The following is a 25,040-nucleotide window of genomic DNA, read 5'->3' as shown; positions in this document are numbered from 1 at the left end:
AAGCTGTTCTTTATCCTAGCCAAGTCCTTACACATATAAGGTAGCCATTATTAGTGTTCTTGTATAAAGGATCTTCATCCATTACTCTACTTCGCAGGACAGGAGTGAGGAGCTATACCATATCTCTCGATTAGCTACACAACACTGCTACTCTCCAAACCTCATTAGAGACTTGCACAATGGCAACTACAGCACACATATCCAGTAGTCACATTTGATAGATCCTACAAAGTGGAAACAATGACAACACCCTTCCTAAAAACTACAATGAGATCGACAGACTTGTAACTTTGACATCACTTAAAAGAAAAGCCAAACAGTTTATCCCTATAATCAAGAATGCCAAGAACTCCTGTGAGAAAAAATACCTGCTTGGTATTTATATCGTTCCTGTCCAGAACAACAGAGTGAACCATTGGAAGTATGTAGGACTAAATGCCTAAAAAAATGAATTAAGAAGAATCAGGAAGGGCCTCTGCAAGACCAACTTGCAGTCTTTGCCTATGACAATAACATGCATGTCACATTAGGTCAAGCATGCCTTTACACCACTTCTCTGACTCAGTTCATCTCAAGTACTAGGAGCATATTGAGATTTGTAAGACCTCTAGGAGAGACTGCCATCAACCATAGATAGGCAAACTGTCTCGCTTTCACTATGAACTTTCTTAAACTTATGTATATTTTGTTTTTTTTTATTTAGTTTATTTTATTTCTTGTTATGTCTTCTGCATCAAACATGTATCTGGCTCCTCACCTACAATGTTTTTATTCTTTCTAATTTAAATCTGCATTCTGTTTGATTTTAGAAACCTGACAAAGACTGTTAAAAATGGTGGAAAACATTTTGTTTTTTTGCATTATATTTACTTTTTATTGCTGGTTTTTTTGTGATTTTTGTGTTTATTTTGCATCTTGCTCTATCAATTAATGTATTAACTTATTATTTAGTATATTAATGTTATATGTTAACTCTTAGTCTTGATATTTTGCAGATAGTTTTGTTGCATACACAAATGCATTTAGTTTTTATGAAACAAATCCATACTGGTATGCATATGCATTCAGTTTTATTTAAAGAAATATTAACTTCATCTTCAAATCCATTACTTTATGTTTGAGAACTTTTACGTCATATTAAATTAAGGATCCTTTAATGTATTAAGTGATTTTATTTTATTTATATTTAATTGTTCTGTTCCAATTCTGTTCATGTTGTTCCTTTCTGAATTATTTATACCTGAGTAAGCTTTTAATAAAAGTGGTAAAAGTGTTTTTTATTTGAAGTTCCAGTGCTAATCTTCACATGTTTATTTTATTGGTGTCAAAAGTGAGGACAAAAACGGGGTCCGAAGGAAGGCAATTAACAACTTTTTGAATGAGTCATGTTTTGTAGCGCGAAAGAGCGAACTTAAAAGATTGGATTAAAACAATGAACCTTTTGTCTTGTTAAAAGATTTTAAACAATACATAGAGTAAAGTTGAGGAAAACCAGGTTGGAGAGAAGTCGTGTTCCGACGCGACGTTGACCTCTCCCAGCCCTTTGTTGGGTTTCGAATTGTCACCATGTGACGAGGAGAGACCAATGGAGAGGCGACTGTGGTGGAAAAATCGACAAAACCGCATTTTCGGGAACTTTACGAGGTCTTGGGTTTAGGTGTGTAGTGCTACCCTGCTGTGATTTGGTGATCACAACAGAGATACAACGTAGGCTCTTTCGATGTCCTAGGAGCTGGTTTTGCCAACCCATCACGTCCAGAATCGTCAAGGTCACGTCCAGAATCGTTGAGGTTCGACTCGTCCACCAAGGACATCTCTACAAGTGCTGGTGCGTGTCCCGGGGCCATCGTTCTTTGTGTCCAGCGTGCCGAAAATACCCAAGGACCGATCAAACAGTCGAACTTTTCCATTTTTATTGGAACTGTTATAGTAACTTATCGTTGGATAGGCTTTCACCTAACATATTGAATTATTGTAAGAACAATTTATGTATATTATTAAACGGTTTTATATGGTAAACCTGTCTCGGAGAGTTATTCTGTGCTCACAAGACAGACACGACCGCTTGGCTGTTGAAAACACCTCACCCCAATTGGCTGACCTCACATAAATTACAGCATACAGACCTCACTATACTAGTTGTATTAATACAACTATTAAGAATTCATCTTTAAAATTTATTCATTGCTGAAAATAAAGCAAATTACATTCAGGGAAGCATCTAATAATTTAATAGTGTTGCTGGTATAATTTGAGCTTTAATAAGAATTATTTTAGCATTTTTCAGAATTTAAAAAAAAATTAGTAATTCATGTTTTGATTCATCTAAGCTCCTTATTGTCTTAACCTGTTCAAAACACCTGGTTGTTAACATGATATGTGAGAAAAAACACCTGGCTACCAGATGTTTCTTATATAATTTCACAATTATGAAATACCTGTATTTTGAAGATATATTTCTTAAGAGTTATAGATGTGTAAATTATTTAGCCATAATATTCAATACTCCATTTAATTGCTATTTCCATAATGAATAAATACAAAAACTTGTGTACATTTGTCTTTGGATTTGCCCAGTCAATTTTTGCTCTGATTGGTAGGTTGTCATTCATCTTTTAGTACATATCCTAAAATGAATTATCTATGTTTGATATTTGCTACATTAGGAAAATTGAGTTGCAGACTAACAGCATTTTTATCTTGCCTGTCATTTGCAAAATTAATGTACCTTTCGAATATTATCATCAAATAAAACATGCTACAATTCCAATAACAATAAACTTCTTAGAAATCTTAACAAACCCCAATTAATTGCAAGATGAAAGTGTTTTTAGCCTGTGAACAAACTTTCCTGGAGAGCTTTAATGTTTTGTATGGTAAGTATCAAAGAATGATTTGCACAATATTCTGCAGGAAAAATGTTCTCTAATAATTACAGAATGCTTCTCACACTTGTTATTGGCATTATCAATAAAGAATACTAATTACAAGATCTGTTCAAAAAGTATCGGACCTTTGGTCGGCAAAAATAAATTTATTGATTTTGATGTACAAAACACTAATCCCCTTCAAAGTAGTCTCCTTGGTAGTGTATACACTTCTCCCAGCATTTCTGCCATTGCTGGAAACACTGCTGGAACGCATCTTTTGGAATGGCCATCAGCTGGTCCGTTGGATTCCGCACGATGTCTTCTCTCGACTAAATTCGGGTTCTTTTTAGCAGCATTTTCAGCTTGGAAAATAGCCAAAAGTCACATGGAGCCATGTGGGGAGAGTACAGAGCGTGACGAACCACAGGAGTGTTATGTTTGGCGACGAAAGCCCGAATCAGATGCGCAGAATGGGCGGATGCATTATCACGATGGAGCTGCCAAGTTTTGATCGACCACAGATCTGGTCGTTTGCGTCACACTGTATCGGAAAGACGACGAAGGACCTCCTGGTAGTACTCCTTTGCGATGGTTTGGCCTTGTGGAGCATACTCACGACACACCACCCCACAAGAGTCGAAAAAACTGTCAACATGACCTTTGATATTGCTGCGGACCTGCCGCGCATTTTTTTGGCCTCGAGGATCGTCTCCGAAAGCCTGCTGAATCTTGTGAATGGTTTACGCTTGGATATCGCCAAGGTTTTTGGCAAAATTTCATGTAATATCGCTGCTCACGTTGTTCAGTCATTTTCCAGCTTAGTGGAATCCGACGAGAGCACACTACATGACCTCACTCATAGGCCAATTGCCAAAGACTGACGCTTCCTGCAGGCGGGAAAAAATTCAGGGCTTTGCATGACTGTCCTCTCCACAACTCCACCGAAGGAGGCCTCTCACGCGTCATTGGTTTATGCGGAAAAGAAAAGGTCCGATACTTTTTGAACAGACCTTGTAGATATGATAAGTGTGCAACTTGATTCTCAATTTTTATGGAGATAGAATGTTTTGTCTTTGGGCAGTACAGTTAATTTTTATCACTTATTAATTATTAAATGATAAATATTAATAAAAAAATAAATTCTACAAATAAACATTATATTTTAATCTGAATAGTAAATTACATAAATAGTTTACAATATACGGTAGCATTCATCCTTTTGTTTATTCTTGCACATTGTTAAAATCAATTTGAAGAATGTAATCATGATATACAAGTATGAGAATTATATAAAATTTTATTTGTGATTTTACAATAATATTTGCAATAGCTTACTAAAATATAATAGAATTCACTTATTGTAATCACTGATATCATCATCTATCATCTAATGATGTTATCAGAATTAGCATTCCCTGAAACATGCAAGTTAAAATACATTTATAAAACTTTGACTAATCAGACTAACTTAATCAGAGTTAGCTTAAAAAACTGACTAAATATGTCTTTCACAATATCAGCATTAACACTTGGCTGATAACAACTGATCTCTCTGTTATCAGATAAAGTAGGATTTCAGCACCCCTCTTGTTCCTATTCCACAACTAGTCTACCTTCCCTTTTATACACCTTTTCCTCTTGGCACCCTTCATTTGGTTTCAATAAATTATCCCTTATAACCAGTGCCCTTTTTCTAAAAAAATTACTGCCGGTATTGCATATATCATAGCTGAACATAATTTTTTAAAGAGGAACTGCTGGTACTACATACCAATTATCGATACTTTTTATGCTTCAAGCTTTTATGTTTTTTTATGCATTCCAGATGAAAAACAGTCCTTTTTATAATTTATTTTTCAGATTCTTATACATGGTCTCCTCTCAGCATCCTCCTCATCTGATGCACTTACTGTTCTTGCCACCCATTCATTACACTCATAAAATCACAATCATTGTCATTCTAACCAGTGTTTTAAGCATTAAAGTTTTGTCTATTGAGCAATACTTGCTCATTGTAGAATAGTTTAAATTTCTGGCATTTCTTATTTAAACTATGCACTAGTTATTAATTAAGACAGTTGTTAATCTAGTAGGCAAATAATATCAGATGAATTACTGTTGATTAATAATAATTTTATAATTAACAAATCTTCAAGTTAAACATTTTTTAATTGTTTTAATGTCAGAATTAATAAAACCAGAATTTTCATTAACTGTTGGGCAAAATTGCACTTCTGAATGAGGGGTTTTGACTCTAATTTTAGACACCCTAAATGACCAAAAAAAAGAACCATATCTCTAATTGTGACCCTTGGTGAAGATATTTGCCTCCAAAACTTTCATACAATTGGCTTAATGGAGTGTGCAGCATGACTCAGATCATGCCTCAGAAGTATTCGATACAATGTTGTTTCTCATGTTTTGAGCTTTCAGCCTTCAGTAGTAAAGTGAAAAACAGTTGATTTTTAGCATTATTTTAAGAAATAATTCTGGATTTTTTCAGTTTTAAAATTTACCACATTTTTCAGTGTTTTAAAGTTCTGTCTTCAAAATTCTAGATAGTCTAATTTTGGAGAGTCTATCACACAAAGGGCCACATATAAAACATCAGTTTCCTTGACTTTTTTTCTACTATGGACCTTATCAGGCCTGATAAGGTCCTAACCGCCTCATTCAATGTAAGTTTGATTTAAACTCAGAGCAAAGATTTTAGAAAATTTAAACAGGTTTGGATTATATATCCATCATCAAGAGAAATAAATATGATCATTTTTCTTGCTGAGTCCTGATGGTATATAGCAATGATGGCCAAATTGGGTCTTGAAAGCCACAAGTGGCTTTTCTCACTGTAGCTCCTTTCAGGACAAGGTTTGACCATCCTTACTGTATAGTCTGAAAATGCTTGATTTTCTAAAACTTTTCATTCCAATACTGAAATTGAATTTATGAAAGAAACTTTATTCTCATTAACTAAACTTAAATATTTGATGTCAATTTGTTATAATTGTTGATTTATACAATAATACCAGGCTACAGAATTTGTAGGTGTAACCTAATGTTGTAGATATGTAGGAAAAATATATAAGTTAATCATTTATCCAACTTATCAATTATCAATGCACACTAGAAAAGGAAAGAAGCAATTACTTATTCAAAATATTACATTTACTCAACTGATAAAAGAAATAATTTTCAAATTTCCAGTATGCTAAGGAAAATATTGTAAACATTAATTTACACATTATATTATTAAGTAAAAAAGTAACAAAAGTTCATCATTTTTAAACAAGAAATATAAATATAATAAACATAAAATCTTCAAATATAAAAATTTAGTTTTCTTCTAGGGATTGGCATTCTCTCGACAAGAAAGGGAACATCTGGGCTTTCGTGGTCTATTACCGGCAGCAGTACGTAAGATGCAAGATCAAGTACAGATAGTGCTGAAGAATTTGGATATATACAGCGATGATTTCAGTCGTTACATATATTTACGTGATTTGCAGGTAAAGTTGGTATATTGAAATATATTTTATAATTTTAATTTACAGTTTTTATTATTAAGATTATTTACAAAAGTGATCTAGTAGAGAGTATTATTCAATAAAACTTTGATAATGGAATTTTACTTTACACTTCTACAAATAAAAGTTTTAAATTTACTTTCCATTCAAAATATTTTAATTACAGTGGACTGTACTTCAAATTTAATTCATTTCAGGATGCCATTCAAATTCTGAATAGTGAAATGTGGCCCTGAATGACATATCAAAATTATTACAATAATTAATTTTACCATTTGAAAAGTACATCATTATTTTATAACAAATTTTCCTACAAAATGTTAATTTAATAACTTATTATTGATTTATTTTAAAACATTATTTTTAAATATAATATAACATGTTCATCTGGTGCATATAAATAGAACCAAGCTTCTTAGTTTAGATTCTGAAGACTGAGTGGCTGTTTTCAATTCAAAGAAACTGTGAATTAATATAATAATGTTCACCAGCTACATACTGGCCATATTCCCAAATTCTCTGAAAGTTTATGCAGTTTTTTATTTTCTATAAATAAAGGCATTTGCTGACATTCTTACTAAACTCATAATTATATATCATACTGATAAAGTAACAAAAACTTTTGATTTCATGCAGGGATATTTTTTTTTTTGTAACTTAGTGAGCACTAAGAGATTTCTCATACCTGAGTTTGGCCAAAATAATAATGGTTAGTTTGATAGGGAGTAATCAAGTTTAACATATTCTAGGTCAAACCATCCATCATGAAAATTTCTAAGGGCTTGATACAGACACGAAAGCAATATACAAAAATATATAAAATAATGTAACACAAATTAAATTATTAAAATTTTTCTTTAAATTTTTATCCAAAGCTTACTTTTTTCATTTCCAGTTCAGGGCATTAATTTATATATATATTGTGGAGAGAAAGATGAGATGTAAAGAAAGTCAAAAAATAAAATACTTTTAGAATAAAAATATTTATTCTGAAAATAAACCAGGTCATAAGTTGGCAGCAACTACAATGGCCACATAAACACAAATAACTTGAGTGTTGAACTTCACTGTGCTGACATTGCCAACTGTATTTATCCTAATGAAGTATCCATGTCTTGCTATTCCAGTATATTTATACTAATGAAGTATTTGAACTCCTACATCTCCAGTTTGCTATTATAATTTCATCACTTATCATATGATGCTGAATAATAGGATTATCAAATGTACAGTGAGAAACTTTTAAACCATTTAATGTACTAAACGATTTAAGAGGAATGTGTAAACCTATTTAAGATAGGTATGCCTTCCAAGGCATACCTATAGGCTTGGAAGGCATTCCTGTGATTCTACAAACTTCTTTCACAATCTGGGGTAATGACCCTCAACATAGAATTCTGGATCAAGGTTGGAGAATTGCTGGATGTATGGCAAAGTTAACAAATGTACATTTTCCAAAACGAACATATGTTAACTTTGCCAAAAAGTAACTAAAATAAGTTTGCTTGCATCTACGTTATTCAAATATTTATAAAATCTAAAAAATAAATAAACAGATAATATTTAACAGTTTTGCATGTTTTATATCCCTGAAATTTTTGAAATGATTCATATTTATAGTTCCATATATCCATATAAGTCCACTTTCCATTTTACGCCTACGTGTATCAATTTCTTTATTTTAAGTGATCGTACATAATTCAATACTATACTTTCAGTTAGAAGTTTGCATATAAATGACTGCTTTTTTTATTTAACACTTTAACCTTTATATTTTAAGTGCAATTTCCGCATTATCTGTAATCTTCGTGTAACGCACATAAGTTATGTATCTAAAGAACACAAGATTATGATATTTACATTAGAAGACAAGTATTAAATTTAAATTTTTTTTCAAATTCGATAATTTTATTCTTGTTTTTATCTTTCTTCAATATTTGCCTGTATCTTGCGGGGCAATAAACTATTAAAAATATCTTTAAGTGATACATTTTTATATTTTTATATTTTTAGACAATCATTAAACAGGATACTAATATCTNGTTTGCTTGCATCTACGTTATTCAAATATTTATAAAATCTAAAAAATAAATAAAAAAAATAGCTAGATAAATAAACAGTGCTATAAAATAATAATGCTAAATACTGTAAATATTATTTACTGCCCGTTTATATATTATGTTAGATGACTGTCGATATTTTGTAATATAATGTCAAGATTGAATTATTTAGTTTAAGTATTTCTTGTTAATATCGACTCCACAAGTTAAAATAACAAAAATTTATCTCGCTATAAAAATTCAAAAACTAAATTTTATATAATGATCTAGCTCTTTATATTAGAAATATAAATATTTCATTCCACCAATGAATAATTCTGAGATTTATTATTTAATTTAAATTCTACTATTGAAAGTATCATGATTTATTCATCAATGATTAGATTAAACTCCTGATTATACTATCAGCATTGCTAAAAATGAAGGAGCAGCATAATCCTGAATGTTATTGTTATTTTTGACAATTTATAATACTTTCTCAAAATTTATATTTTAAAAATATGAAAATTCTCACTGTTGCTATAGTGCCAAAACTAATTCTTAATATAGTGCTGTGGCTGTAGGAGGCATTGCACTCAAATCTTGTAAATTATTGTTCCGAGTGGCAAAGTGCCGAGTCAGTACTTGTGTGTCACTCTTGTTTATTTGATGTGCATTCATCATATTGTGAAATTAAAGTGACTTTCATGAACAAAGCTTTGTATCAAGTTTCATTTTAAACTTGGAGAAAAGGCAATTGAAATGTATTAAATGCTTCTTTAAGCATTTAGTGATGAAGTGATAAGAAGAGCACATAGTTGAAAGGTTAACATATTCTAGGTCAAACAACAATTAACACCTCAATACCACTTCCAGCAGTCAAAAGATTTTAATAATCTAACGTTTTCAGCTGTCTTTTAGAGGCCCTCCTCAGGATGAAACATTAAAAAACAGTTCTATCTTTTGAAGGATTCTAATAATCGAATTCAGCTGTATTCGATTATTTTTCGACTATCTTTTGAAGGATTCTAATAATTGAATACAGCTGTATTCGATTATTAGAATCCTTCAAAAGATAGAACTGTTTTTTAATGTTTCATCCTGAGGAGGGCCTCTAAAAGACGGCTGAAAACGTTAGATTATTAAAATCTTTTGACTGCTGGAAGTGGTATTGAGGTGTTAATTGTTGTTTTGTAGTATATCGTTCCAGTTTACGTGTGTTAATTTTTTATCTGTTCTAGGTCAAACCATTTTAACGATGAACAAACATTAATGATTTTCAATGTCCTAGAGTCTTCAACCAACACAATGCCAAAAGATATAGGAAATTTGTAAGGTAATTATGAAGACTATCAACAAAGCCATAGCATCTATAACATTGTGAATGTGAGCCATGCAGAGCTGACAAGCATGAGCCAAAGTGAAAGCTGTAACTCTGGCACCTGTGGACTAGTTTCTGTTATAAAATTTTAAATTGATTTTCTAGATTTTATAATTATGTAATTTAAAGTGCATAAAGGGAGAAAAAAGTGTAATAAGCTGTGTGTGTGTCACACCAGAAGGAAGGGTATAGGAGCCTGAGAGACTTTGTCCTAGGGCCAGGGCTATTGAGGGCTTTTATGGTTCCAGGGATAGAGCAGTCCCTTTAGACTTTTTTAACAAAGGAAATACACAGAATGTTTCTTTATTAATAAAAAGTAGTTGTAAAGATTTTATTTTCTTGTAGGATATTGCCAGATGATAATTAAGTTTATAATCAAAATTAAAGACACTCTGTTGAAAAAAGATTCGCCATTTATTCAGTTTCAATGTTCCAGAATACAATTTTTGATGACCAACCTTTCATTGTAGGCTACTTGGCTGTCAAATTTAAACTTTCCTAGTCCTAAAAACAATTCTAGTTCAACAAAAACATCTCTAATTTTAAAACTTTTGTTTTTAATTGGATGTTTTTCACTGTTTTTAAAGGGAAGTTTTAATTTTGATGGACAAGTAGCCTACAATAATAGATCGGTCATCAAAAGTTGTATTCTGGAACATTGAAACTGAATAAATGTTGATTTCTTTTTTCAACAGACTGCCTTCAATTTTAAGTTTTTATCTTCTGTTAGTAAAAATAATATTAATTTTATAGGGATAAGAATTCAAATACTCATTAGGGATAGGGAATAGCTGTCTTAATCCCACTCCAGTGACACTTTGTTATTTCTTTGTTTCCTCTATATGCAGGGTGGTAACAAAAGTTTGTCTGGTCAGTTATTTCAAGAACTAATAAGGCAATTGCTGCAGACATTTTGCCAATCTATACTATGTCAGACATTTGCTAAATGACAGTACAAATGTTCATTCTTTCCAGTCCTTCTATTGAAGAGAGCTTTTGTAATCTCAGCCCCTAATAAAACTAGGGCAATAGTACCAATTACAAAGTTGTTGTATATGAAAAAGTAAGTACATACTATAACCTTTAAGTGCATTCCAAAACATCAACCAGGATCCCAAAATAGACTGTCAAATGCTTCACTGCACAACATGCAAGGATAGTAATGCATCACTGCAGAACACTCATGTAGTGCAGGATTGGCTAATGCCAATTTTGTACAGCAATGAGTAGGTTGGAATGGACCAATGAGCAGACCACCAACCAGACCTTACATCAATGAATATTTTTTCCTGTGGGATTTCTGAAGACAAAGGTTTATAAAATGCAGCTGACATAAATGCAACAACATATTCTGGATGCATGTATTCCATTAACTGATAACATGTTGGTAGTCATGCAGAAAGTTCATGCTGAAAAGATAAAAGCAGTAGACATATGCACCATCATTTAGCACAGTCATGAGCAACCCACAGCTCATAAGATCCTAATATGCAGCCTCTGGGGTTTCAACAATATAATTTTCTTGTTTTCTGTCTCACCATAATTAAGTTGATATCTGTGACAAAGAACATTCAAACTAAACTTGACTAGTAAAAATTGTGAGAATAATGTATATATTACTATCTTACATGTCATCAGCACAGTACTGGACAAAAAATCTGGCAAGTTTAGGACCAGAAGAGGTCCAGTTTCTGGATATTCTGATTTTCTGATCCAGGCTAAAATATAAAATAAACAATGGATGGTATAAAATAAAATTGTTTTTAACACATCCTGTGTTAGCAGTCAAACTGGAACTGGTGTCATGTGATGCATATGCCATGGAAAACAAAAATTTTTTCATAATAAACAAAATATATTATATGGGCAGTTTAACTTCTGTCCAGAATTTCAGTAATAGCAATAGAACTACACAGTCCCAATTTGTTTTTCCTAGGTATTCTCCCTACATATTGATAGTCTCCCTTCATTTTTGCATTGATGACTGCAGTTTGAGCCTTGCTCAATGTTATGAAGAAAAAAAGAAAAATAAACTGCAAGATAAATTAATAAAAACTATTTACAAATATGATAAAAGTTATTAACACAAATAAGTCCCAGCTATAATAAGACAAATTGGGATTGCAATAAAAAGGGGTTTTGTATTCACATTACAAAGTCTTTTTCTTGACAACGAATTTTACATAAAGAGCAACCCAGTCAATAACATTTTCTTGCATAGATTAGTATTAAGAAGAGACATAAAGAAGAGAAAGATATAAGAGTGAAATGGTTGGAAACACATTCTAACAGTTATTGTTATAAGAATTCAGTTATGATTCACTTACAAAGGATATTCCTTTGTGTGATGAGGTATCCAAATTATCCACTTGTAGCTTCACTGCAATAAAAGTTAAAAGTTTTGTTGTTGTCAATGTTTTTTCATTAGTTTGAAATTTACACACACGTCAGACTTATAAAATAGCACTACGTTTCTTATCACTTTTTTCCCAACTAGAAACAGAACTACCTCATCTACTTTTAACACACCTTGAGCACTACTTCCTACTCATCCTCTTCTTTTTCCATAGTCTCCTTTTATATCTCCAACTCCAGTTCTAATCAATCTTAATCTCTAAAACAATAAACCCATGCAACTTCTGGGTTTATTGTTTTAGAGAAAAGTGTTGCATGTGCCAACAATATACAGCCATGAAAAATAAATAGAATTAAGCATTAACAAAAGGAATAGAAAATGGCAGAAAAGGAACAAAAAGATGCTACAGAAATAGAGTAGAAAGCAAGACAAAAAAAATGAAGAAAACAATAGCTGAAAGGCAAAAATCTATAGCAGAATAGAAGTCTTTTGGCTGGTATCAGAGCACTGCCTGTGCACATTAGAGGCAATCGACAGACTTGGTTGGAAATTCTAGATCACCTGGTTTATTCCTAATCTGTCTTTGATGCGATTGTCACCTATTTAACTCTTTATAGGAAGCTTTGGGAGACAGGAGATTCACCCAGATATTAAAGTCAGAGTTTGTCTTGCAGTGAATCCAACACCAGACAAAAGATTGCAATTCTGTTGACATAAAATTGTTACCAAAATGGAGAAATGTCAGCAGATGGAGAGGGAATACCTAGAAAAAGAAACATTAAATTAAGATTACGTAACACAATTCCATCACCATTACTGAAATTCAGTTAAAGTGCCCTTATATGTTGTGTCAATGAATTTAAAAAAACTCATTAAAAAAATTGAATTCAATAGCATGCTTAATGATAATTATTTAAATTTTGATATCAAATTAAGATTAAATATATTTAACAAGGAGGCTTTGGGGAAATAGATTTTGATGATCTTTGGTGTAGAGGTAGTACATAGTACACCATGTGAGTGTACTACCTGTAAAATACTAAAGTGCAATACTCAAATATAATCGAGAAAAACGAACTTAGTTTTTTTTAGCACTTTATATATAAATTATACATGCTTCCATTTGAGTGTCCTGTGGCTGAGTGGTAACGATCCTGACTTGTACGCTTGTGTTTCCGGGTTTGATTCTCATGTATACTTTTTTTAAATTCATAAATACTTTGAGTAAATAAATAAATACATTATAAGTATTTATGAATTAAAATTCGGACACAGGACACGTATAATTTATATATAAAGAGCTAAAAAAACTAAGTTCGTTTTTCTCGATTATATTTGAGTATTGCACTTTAGTATTTTACAGATAGTACACTCACATGGTGTACTACCTCTACACCAAAGATCATCAAAATCTGTTTCCCCAAAGCCGTAGGGTCTCCTTGTAAGACAAGTTTGTTTAAATATTTTCTACAAAATGACATGTTAACGCACTTCTGAATGTGCTGATGTAATTTACATGTCGTGCCAAATCACAGTGTTATTTCAGTATACAAAAGATTAACTTAACAAGACCAAGTACTTTTTTTAAGTTTGGATTTAGAAAAGTACTCATTCTTTAAGTGTGATTCAAAACCATCATCCATTGCCAAGGAGCAATGCCTTTGACAAACATGGCTGAGTTTTGTTTACCTATAATCAGAATACCAAACATTGCACATAATTTAATAGCTTCTTCAAAAGGCAAAAATCAGAAAAATTATAGGAATCTTTTTACATAATTAATAAACTAAACTTGGCACTAGTAGTGTTAATTGGCATTTTTTTAATACTAATTTTAATGATTAGAAATGAATGATATTTTAGATTTCTCTAAATTAATTAAAGATTGGAATGGAGTGGTATTCAAAACTGCAATGAAAAGTGTCAATGTGGATTATTCAAATTTTATAGAACTGAATTTTAATTTGGTGCCACAAATATGCCACTTTAGCATGCTTAAACCAAGTAATGTTGTTTAACATTCAGAAGAAGGTTGAACTCTTCAGGTCCGAATAACTCTTAATCAAAAAGGTTGCATATTTATGGAGGTAATTTGGTTAGAACCAGTCATTGGGCCCATAACTTTTACTGGCAGCCCTGAACATCTTTAGCAGATGAGCAGTCATATCTTTATAAATAAATGAAAAAAAATACTATCAAACGTACGGTATATTATCCATTACTGCAGCTATTACTAATGTATTAATTAATGTAAGTAATGAAATCTGTGTTTTCTTAACAGGATAACAATGAACAATTATTTTATCGAGTCATGGCTGAACACACCGACAGACTAATGCCAATAGTATACACTCCAATTGTGGGAACAGCTTGCCAGAATTACCACATAATATTTCGTCGTCCAAGGTAATATTTGATAAGTGTGATTAAGATTATAATAAATTTTAATTTTAGTAAATTATATTGTTTTATTACACATGATTAGTAAAAACAAAATGGGATGGTTAAATATATTCATTTTTTTATTTAAAATAAAAAATGATGCAGAGTATAAAATATTGTATACTGCAAATGTTATTATTTAACTTCCAAAAGAACAAATTTTAGTACCTTATGACTTAATAATAATATATTATTAGTACCTTAATATAAGTCCATAGAAGATTGTCAAATTCATAAACATTTTTGAAATGAAGTCAGTTTTTTCACTCTGCTTTGCAGGTGCAAAGATAATTGTGTGTTTTTTTCTTTTTTTCTGCGATTTTCAAAAATTGTAGACCTATAAATTTCCACTGGCATCTATCTGAGTCTCTGTTCTTGCTTAATCTTGAGACAGAGTTGCATAGATGACAGTTGAGACCAGATATGGGAAGCCCAATTAACTATATATGAACTTCTGGTTTTAACCAGAAGTCACATTATTTCAATTCAAAAATTTTCTCCTGAACAGATTTAGATAGATGACCGGCATGACTCCATTGTTAACAGAAAAAATATGATGTACAGTACAGGGGTAAGATATTACTAAAATTAAGAGCATTGTGACAATAAATTGCAGCCTGGCATTGTGATGATGTCACAATAAATAATTGCTTGCTCATATCTTAGATTTAGTCAAGCCTAACAGACTGTATTTGTATTAAATTACACATGAAAATTCCTGAGGATCCAATCCAGAATAAAAATTCAGATTTCTTGAGCAACAGAATGGGGCTGTAAACCTTCCTTAATAACATGACTATAAGGAATAAGAATACCAACATTGGTATCCAGAACTATTATGAAATTAGGAAGACTTAGTTTAAAAAAAATGGTTTGTATGACCAAAAATATACTGTAAATGTCATGGCCATTGATGCTGTTATGTTGATTATGCTGTAATTGTTTTGTTTTTACTTAATGTTATATGAATAATAATGAAGGGGAAAAAATTGAACGTTGTAATATTTCAGTTTTCATTTATTTTTAAAAGTCAATAAATAAATAAATATTCTACTCTACTCTATTCTAAATAAGTTAACAGAGTTGTTATTATGTAAATAACTTGTATTTATTAGTTACAAAAGCTACAGAAAATAAATGATGAAATAAAGATGTTTTCAGGTTTTGCTTGAGTATTGCCTGCACACTGTTGTTTTGTTTGAAACGTGAACTTGTGCAGTTGACACATTTTATTTTTATGAAGCAAATTGCAAAAATACAAAATATATATAAAAATATACAATTGTAAAAAATACAAGATAAAAGGACAACAAGGAAGACTACAATAATGAATAAATGCATTATTGTAGTCTTCCTTGTTGTCCTTTTCACAATCACAAGATCATCCACATTAACAGAGTTTTCCTTTCCTTTATAGGAGAGACCTTTCTTTATAGGCTATTTCCCTGTCCTATATTCAACTGTGCTAATGTGGATCATGTTCCTGTGATTGTGAAAAGTATGAAAAAAAATCTACAGAAATACATTTATTCATATAAGTCTTTAATATTTTGTATTTTTACAATTTATTGTATAAAAATATATTTCATCCTGGATGTTTTAGAATACACATTTTATCTTGCAATTTTTCTTTGTATTTTTTATCCTTTAGGTACTGTGTTCAGTATTTTTCTAATTCTCAGTTGCATCAATCATGGAATATGCTGAATCTCTATGAATTTTTACAAATAATCTGTAAGTCCTGATGTGATGTAAGATCTGATCTGAGGAATTAATTAATATATTTATTTTAATATACATTAGGAGATGTCTTGCAGACGAAGGATTCCTCCCCCAATAACGATATAAAATCCCAAACATAACAAGAATTTAAGAATAATAGAAAAACGGTATTAAAATTGTAATGAAATGCAAAAATTGTATTAAAAGGTATACTGAAAGACGAATTAAATCAGATCTATAATGATCTGATTTAATTCCTTTTTCAGCCTACCTTTATTTTACAATATTTTATGTTCTATAAGCACTAAGTCTTCTTTTCAAATCTACTGTAGATTCTGCTAGGCCCAGATTGAGACAGCTACATGATGAGGGACAAGCTAACACATCTCATCATTCTGTCTCTGTAAATTTAAGGTTCTAATCTAGTTCTTCAAACCAGCATGTAGACTTTATATTCTGATTGGGCTGCAATTTGAAAAAAATTGTAGACCTATAAATTTCCACTGTCATCTTGGCTGTCCGTCTTTCCTTAATCTTGAGAACAGAGTTAGATGAAAGATGAGACCAGATATGGAAGGAAACCTTACAGACAGGAGTCCACAATTAACTATATATGAACTTCCAATATAAATTGGAAGTCATTTTATTTCAATTCAAAAATTTTCCCCTGAAAGTAGTTAGATGACTGGAACGATTATTGTTAAAGGAAAAGTATGATGTAAAGGGGTAAGTCACTATTAATTTGAGGTGGAGAGCATTATTTTAAATTAAATAAATTAAAAATATGATTAAAAATTGCAGCCCAGCATTGTGACGATGTTGCAATAAATATTTGCTCATTGTCTTTAGTTTACATCTGAAAAGTATTAGATTATCTAAGCATTTTGTAATTTTGAATTATTAAAATAAATTAAGTGGCTCAAATCTTTAATTGCTATTCTTTTTACTTCAGTAAAACTTTTGTACGAAATGATTATTTATAATTTTAAAACATAGGATATTTAACCATTCCTGTGCTTTTTGCTAGTACTCTATTAAGAATAATTATTTTATTAAATTCATAATTTCTTATTTTAGAGGTCTTTTCATTAATATTGAAGACTCTGGCCACATTGAAGAGATACTGGACAATTGGCCAGCAAATAATGTGAAAGTTAGTATTGAGAAGGAAGAATTTTGAAAAATTTATTTTTATTTTTTTTTTGTTTTTAAAAGAATTCTATGAAATCATTTAATATATCATTAAAATTTATTGAAAATTTTAGTCTGATTAATATACTCGTATCAATTTCATTTAATTAGGCTATTGTAGTTACTGATGGAGAGCGAATATTGGGACTCGGAGATCTTGGAGCAAACGGAATGGGGATACCAGTCGGTAAACTGTCTCTGTACACGGCACTTTCGGGCTTACCTCCTTATCTTACTCTCCCAGTCACTTTAGACGTTGGAACAAATAATGAGGTTAGTGAGAATAAGCCAAACAATTGCTGTAATGAATCCAGCTATTTTGCTGCTACTATTAATAATTAAATTCTAAGTAATTTTGTACTAGAAGTTTTGTAAATGTACTTTAAAGTTTTCAGCACTAGAAGTGCAAGTTATTATTGAACCAGTACTACATATATATTTCAAAAATTGAAAATGAAATTTTTACAAAAACACTTAAGAAAATAGAATAATATCACAGATATATTTAGGATTTCATCATCTAACTAAATAAAGCATTTCAATAAGCATTGTTTATACAGGGTGTCTCAAAAATACATCGCATAACCTCTGAAATGAGTTCCTCAAATGTAGACAATAAAAACAGCTTATATCAGCAGAAGTCTAGATGCTTATTTCCAAGTTTTGAAAGTGTTTATATGACACACAACTGTTCACATCGTCTTACAATCATTGTTTAAAATGTCCACCTTGTGCCTAAATACAGGCTTCACATCAAGATTGCATGGACTCATAAACATAATTTGAAATCCCCAACATGTTTCGTATTGTCTCACAGCCTGCCACAGTTTGTTCATGGGGAGTTTTCATATCAGACACCAGAGTCAAATACACCAGTGATTTTAAATGGTCCCACAAGAAGAAATCTAGTGAGTTTAAATCAGATGATTCCAAATTTTGTCAGTATCCTTGTGATGAAAGAATTCACTTGCAAGAGCTAAGATATTCCAGTTAATAATTCAAAAACTAAGACAGACCTTTGTAAGATGATGTGGACAGTTATGTAACATAGACAGACCTTCAACACACTTGGAAACCAAGCATTTCCAGACCTGTGTTGATAAAACCTATTTTTATTGTCTACACACAAACTTATTCCCAAGGTTATGCTATATTTTTGAAACATCCTGTACAAGTATATAATTAAGCATTACTTTTATATAATAGTAAAACAGAAAAGTCTTAAATTTTAATTTACAACTTTATAGTTAATCATATCTGATTTTAAAAATAATATATTTTATTCATTAACAGAAATTGTTGAATGATCCCTTCTATATTGGTCTCAGACAAAAGAGAGTTAGAGGTGAAAAATATGATAATTTTGTAGAGGAATTTATGCAAGCTGTGAAGAAACAGTATATATGACTTTTTTTTTTATATCTTCTATTAAAGTATTTTTGCTAAAATTTAAACATTTTGCAATAAATTTCTTTGGCAGATACGGACAATTTTGTCTTATCCAATTTGAAGACTTTGCCAACAGTAATGCCTTTCGTTTCTTGAAGAAATACAGAGATAATTACTGCACTTTTAATGATGATATTCAGGGTATGTGAATTTTTCTAAATTATTTAATTATATAAAATATAGTTAATATTAATTTTTATAACAGGAACAGCATCGGTTGCTGTTGCCGGCTTATTTGCAAGTATGAAAATCACAGGAAAGAAATTGGTAGAAAATACATTCCTCTTTGTAGGTGCAGGTGAGGTAAGAATGTATAAAAGATAAAATATAGTATTAGTTTGGTTTAAAGTCCAAAATTATAAGGTTATTTTAAACAAATAGGCTAATTTGGGCACTGCCGACTTGCTTGTGATGGCTATGGAGAAAGAAGGAGTTTCTACTAAGGATGCCGCTGACAGAGTTTGGATGACCGATTCTAAAGGTCTTCTTGTAAAGGTACCCTAGAATTTAATTTTCTTTTTAGATATATATACAGTGGAACCCCAGTTAACGAACTTAATCCGTTCCGCGACTCCGTTCGTTAACTGAATTGTTCGTTAACCGAAGCAATTTTTCCCATAGAAATTAATGCAAATGCAATTAATCCGTTCTAGTCTCCGAAATTTTTGTCATTTTATTTGAAATATACAGTAATTTTCTTTGATGAAAATGTAGGAAAACGTAGTATCTATCATTACAGCAACAAACATGTAAACTTTGTTTAATAATACCTTCGTTTGTTGTAGTTGGTGGCAGAAAAGTGGAGATATACGAACATTAATGCTTAGAACGGGAATCCCTCCAAAAAAATAACGGGTAGCACTTCATCGGAAGAGTCTTCGTGTCGAAGTCTCTTTCGGTAAAAACCCACCAGTGGCTAAGTGGTCTTCGTACCTTGAACACGACCTTCGTTCGTGGGTTCGCACCTCGCTCAGACGGGCTGGCCACATGGAGTTTTCCGGGATTTCTCCACGTCTGTAACACCTCCCAGATGGCATTCCCCCTAGTCAGATCGCTCAAGTGTTGCGTTGCCATAACTTAACAAAGAAACGAACACTTTCCGTGAGGAACAAGCAATTGATCTAAAGTTGATTGTCTTACTCTTTTAATCAAAATTTTTTTCAAATGCGATAGCGCATTGTCGTTTTCTATTGCCACTATGACTTTTTTCTTTCTTTGATGCCATATTGATGAAATATATAAATCACAAAACTGAAAAAAAGAAGTATACTACAAACACTCGGAAAAGCAATGCTTAACTCGCGCATGCCTAACACCAACTAAAATTTGACACAAAATACCGCTACGTTCGTTATCCGAATTTTGTTCGTTACCCGAGACAAAATTTTTGCAAAATAAAAGTTCGTTAACCGATTTGGTCGTTAACCAGGACGTTCGTTAACCGGGGTTCCACTGTATATGGATAATAATAATCTTAATAAATTTTTTATTTCTATTATTTAAAAACAATTAAATAAGTGAATTTGATCTGAAAGTTAAATGGTTAGTCAGCCTTTGTTTGGTATGGTTATTTGATAGATCTAAATAATGTATATGTATGGATGAGATCAGAATGAAATCGTGGATAGCTAGTGTAACTGTTACAGCTTCTGCAAAGCTATATACAAAGTATGTATTTTAAGTAAGTACCATTTTAAAATAGGGTTACTGCAGCGCTGTAGTCGGTGTTCTGCGAATGTGTGCTGTGTACTTACACCTGTTGGCTAGCCACAATCACCATTACAGAAGCATTCATTTGTTTGTGTATGTTTAAAATGCTTCAGACAATTGAAAATCTCACTGATTGTGAAGTACACAGTGATTCGTTTTCTTAATGCAAAAGATGTGAAAGCAACTGGCATTCATTGGCAGATTAATGAGGTATATCAAAAAAACATTATGAGCAATTCCATTGTTCATAATGTTTTTTGGGTTAAACTAAGAAAATGGGTTAGAGCATTTAAAGATGGCCATACTAATGTCCATGACAAGTAGCATAGTGGGTGACTGTCTGTCATTACTGAAGACTTGGTGCAGAAAGTTGATGCAAAAGTTCGAAAAAACATGCTTTACGATTTCATCATTATCTTTGATAACTTTCTCAAGTTTCAAGGAATGCTCTTTATGAAATTGTGACAAACCACTCAAATTATTGGAAGTTGTGCTCACAATGGGTACCCAAAATGCTGACAGATGTGCACAAAACCAAATGTTTAGCCAGTGCTTTGACTTTCCTCGAGCAATATAGTGATGAAAGTGATGAGTTTTTAAGCCAAATTGTCACTGGTGACAAAACATGGGTGGCTCAAGTTACACCAGAATCCAAACAGAAATCCATGGAATGGAGGCATTCAACATCACCCAAGAAAGTCAAGTTCAAGCAAAAATTTCAGCCTGCAAAATCATGTGCATCGTGTTTTAGTATAGGCAGGGGGTATTGCTGGTGGATTTTTTGCCTCAGGGTGACACAATAAATGCTGAGACATATTGTGAAACCTTAACTAGACTGTGTCATGCAATCCAAAACATAAGACGTGGCAAGCTCAGAAAGGGGATTGTTTTGCTTTATGACAATGGCCGTCCACACATGGCTCAACAAACCTGAGACCTTATTACATTATGGCTGTGTCATATTAGTGTATATATTAATTAAAGTATAGTTATAGTCCACTCCTTTATTCTTCATTTCTTCTTCCTTCCAGAAATTTCCTTTCTAACTCTTTTCCCTTGGGTGGAGTGACCGATTCTTAGAACCACAGAGAACAATGAAAGAAAAGAGGCCCTGGGGCCAGTGAGAAAAGGGAAAGACATTCTTGGGTCCAGACTTCATGGTGGACAAATGTCGAATGTGGCACTGCAGGTTGCAAATGGCAATGACTGGAGAATTCAAGTTTGAGAATTGATTTTTATCGTAGTTATGATAAAAAGGTGTAATAACAAGGTGCAAGGAGAAACCTAGAGGTGACAACAACGAGAGACTTTTCAGAAAAGGTTCAACGTGGTATCCACTCAAAAATTGTGAAATCCAGCAAAACCTTGGGTATTTCACTCCTTACTGTATTCTGTTTTCCTAGATTCTCTATCCCCTATCATCTTTCCTTCCCTAGTTTTAAGTTAGTACGCAAGTACTAGTCATACTTTTCGGTCATCATTTACACTTGTTGTAAACAATAAGTTTTGCAACTGTATGTCAGAATATTGTTTGATGCCATATTGTAATTAATTACTGCAGAGTTGGAATCCAAAAGAACCTGTTCATATATGCGAAATAAAATACTTTGTTTGACTATACTGTCGCTTAGTTATTAATACGTTTTTCCTTCATCGATCTATATACATTTTGCATGAACTTCACATCATCATATAGCTGGGAACAACTTGATCACTCTCTGTATAGCCCTGATTTAGTACCTAGTGACTACCACTTGTTCCTCCAGTTGAAAAAGCATCTAGGTGGTCAGCACTACAATGATGTCAAAATAGTCATGCTGCATTGGTTGGCAAATCAGGCACCAAGTTTCTATGAGGATGGAATTCAGAAGCTGGTTGTACAATATGATAAGTACCTTAATATTGGAGGAAATTATGTTGAAAAATAGATTAAGGTACAGGCTTTCATGTAAGAAAAAAACTGCACTTGTATTTTTTTTAATATCAAAATGGTACTTACTTAAAACATGCTTCATAGTAAGCAGAAATCGTAACTTTGATTCAAACTCTAAATTGATCTGTTCTTTCAGAATTTTCTTTTATTTAATTTCTAATTATTAATAGAAGATTGTAGCTTAATCATCTACTCTTAGATTAAATTCATTAATAGTTATGGCTTATTTTCAAGCCATAAATATTAAAGTTAAACAAAATTTCAGCTATACTTATGAAAGAAAATATTCAGTTGTTGTGTACATTAATCATTCATTTTCTAATTGTTGCTAACACTTCTTATATCTCATATTTAATCTGTAAATTGTCTTTTTATGCTGGGATATTGTCAGTGGCAATTTTAAGCAAAGACTTTACTTAGAACCTTTTGTTTTAAAGACTTTAGCTGCAGTCGAAACAAGGAGGGTACCATTTTAATAGCCAAACATACATATCTATTTGTCTTTGAACTTTGTCAATATCAGTCATGATTTACCTATTTTTTACAAAATGTATTTAAATTTCTATTGTTGCCTTACATTTGTATAATAGGGGAAGAAAATGTAAGAGGAAATCATGACTGTAAAGCCTTGGCAGGGGTAAGCAGTGCCATATGACAACCTAGCAATAGTCACTAAGTACTGGAAATGGTGCTGATTGCAAGATTTATATGACTTCAGTTCATGCACTTGAAGATTTATCTTATGCAACTTAAGTCTAAATGCTAAAGATTTTATTGAAGTGAAATTACAAATATTTTGTTCTACAATAGCATATTCAAAAAACGGTTCATAAATGTGTTGAGAAAGTTATACAATTTTATTGCTTTGCATGAAGATTTCTTTGCAGTAGGATCTTTCATGAATGATCATTGCAAAGATAATTTTCTAGGAATTTGCATGTGGTGACAGTTTTCAATTATGTAGTGATTATAAATAACTGTTAGGTGTTCTAAAGAAGTTTGATAGTGTGGTGATTCTTGTAGCGATGTGTGATGGGTTCCGCGAACAGACCGACACAAAATAAAAGAAACTAATTAAATAAAATAAAATCCGGTTCCCTTTTATTATCGCCAGAAAGAATCGAAGCAGGTTCTTTATGGATCCCAACTTCTCGAGTACAAACACTCGTACAGGCTTACCGTCTATTACAACAAAGATATCACGTGCTATACGTGACCCGACAATCAAGCGCGTGTAGATCTAAAACTAGAACTTAACCTACTTATAACTATCGAAAGAAAGATTAGATAGGAGAGAAGATAGAACAAGACAGAAATACCCGGGTTTCCTTTCCTAACGTACGTATAGTACTGGGGTGAGATACCACTCTTTGTTTTCGTCGTGACTCCTTTGGTCGTCAGCGTCCTTTCTTTTCCTTGCACCACGTGTCCCTTCTTGACTCTCCGTAACACACTCACTTCACGCACTCTCACGCTGCTCGAGGACGATCCTTTCTACCACCTTGCCTTCTCTCGTCCTGGTACAAGAATGAGTTCCCTTTCCTTCCTGCAAGACCCCCTGGGTCTTCCTCCTATTGTTCACCGGGCTTTTCTTCGAAATGGTAATCCCACCCCAAGGGTAAGCGGATTAGAAGGGAAAATTTAGAAAATAATCAAGATAAAGAACAAAAGAGTTTCTAAGACTAACTTATATTACATAGAAAACTATAAATTATATGGCCGATGGCCACAATAGTATCTGAACTAATTTTTCAGTTAGTGAAATTTTAGTTTGTAATATGCCACATCATAAAAAGTAAGGTAATTGTTTAGAGATATTTAAATTTTCAGTTTAATATTTTGTAATAATATTAATTTTATGCAATTTATACATTATTTACTTAAAAAATTATTAATTTTAATAATTATTCATATAGGACAGGCCTTCAGGTGGTATCGATGCCCATAAAGGAAAGTATGCAAAAGATTATAAACCCATGACTGATTTGGAGGAGATGGTGAAAACTATAAAACCAACTGCTTTGCTAGGTACTACCAGTTTCTGTAATGATCACATTTTGTATATAAGATTATAAACTAAAATTATTAGAAATTAAGAATAAAGAATATGTGATATCAATATATTCTTCATAAACGATATCACAAACAGTAAAGTATAATGCATTTAATCTTAAATTTTTAAAATATACATATACATTCAATGATTTCTAATAGGTGCTTCTGCTCAGACTGGACTATTCACAAAAAATGTATTGCAAGGAATGCTAGATAACTGTGATCGGCCAATTATTTTTGCTCTAAGTAATCCTACAGACAAAGCAGAATGTACAGCTGAAGAAGCCTACACTTATACTGATGTAAGTTAAATTAAATCTTCATATGAAATATTTAATAACTATGTCCAATATCAGATTTAACAACTA

The 25,040-nt window shown here is 32.0% G+C and overlaps 1 protein-coding gene across 2 annotated transcripts in view; it reads left to right on the top strand.

Annotated features, from left to right (window-relative positions):
* The window catches only part of LOC111640263 (NADP-dependent malic enzyme-like), a 45,073-nt gene that overhangs the window by 18,306 nt on the left and 1,727 nt on the right, over positions 1-25,040 (top strand). For both annotated transcript variants that reach the window (XM_023386265.1, XM_023386274.1), the window contains exons 3-12: positions 6,218-6,376; positions 14,452-14,576; positions 17,412-17,487; positions 17,637-17,798; positions 18,819-18,922; positions 19,006-19,115; positions 19,180-19,277; positions 19,356-19,469; positions 24,534-24,645; positions 24,832-24,974. In XM_023386265.1, coding sequence (XP_023242033.1) covers positions 6,218-6,376; positions 14,452-14,576; positions 17,412-17,487; positions 17,637-17,798; positions 18,819-18,922; positions 19,006-19,115; positions 19,180-19,277; positions 19,356-19,469; positions 24,534-24,645; positions 24,832-24,974 — 1,203 coding nt within the window. The remainder of the gene's footprint in view (positions 1-6,217; positions 6,377-14,451; positions 14,577-17,411; positions 17,488-17,636; positions 17,799-18,818; positions 18,923-19,005; positions 19,116-19,179; positions 19,278-19,355; positions 19,470-24,533; positions 24,646-24,831; positions 24,975-25,040) is intronic.

The sequence above is a fragment of the Centruroides sculpturatus genome, unplaced genomic scaffold (genome assembly GCF_000671375.1).
Source record: "Centruroides sculpturatus isolate CEXI.00-Female unplaced genomic scaffold, Cexi_2.0 scaffold177, whole genome shotgun sequence".
Taxonomy (NCBI): Eukaryota; Metazoa; Arthropoda; class Arachnida; order Scorpiones; family Buthidae; genus Centruroides; species Centruroides sculpturatus.
This window is presented reverse-complemented; position numbering and strand designations above follow the sequence as displayed.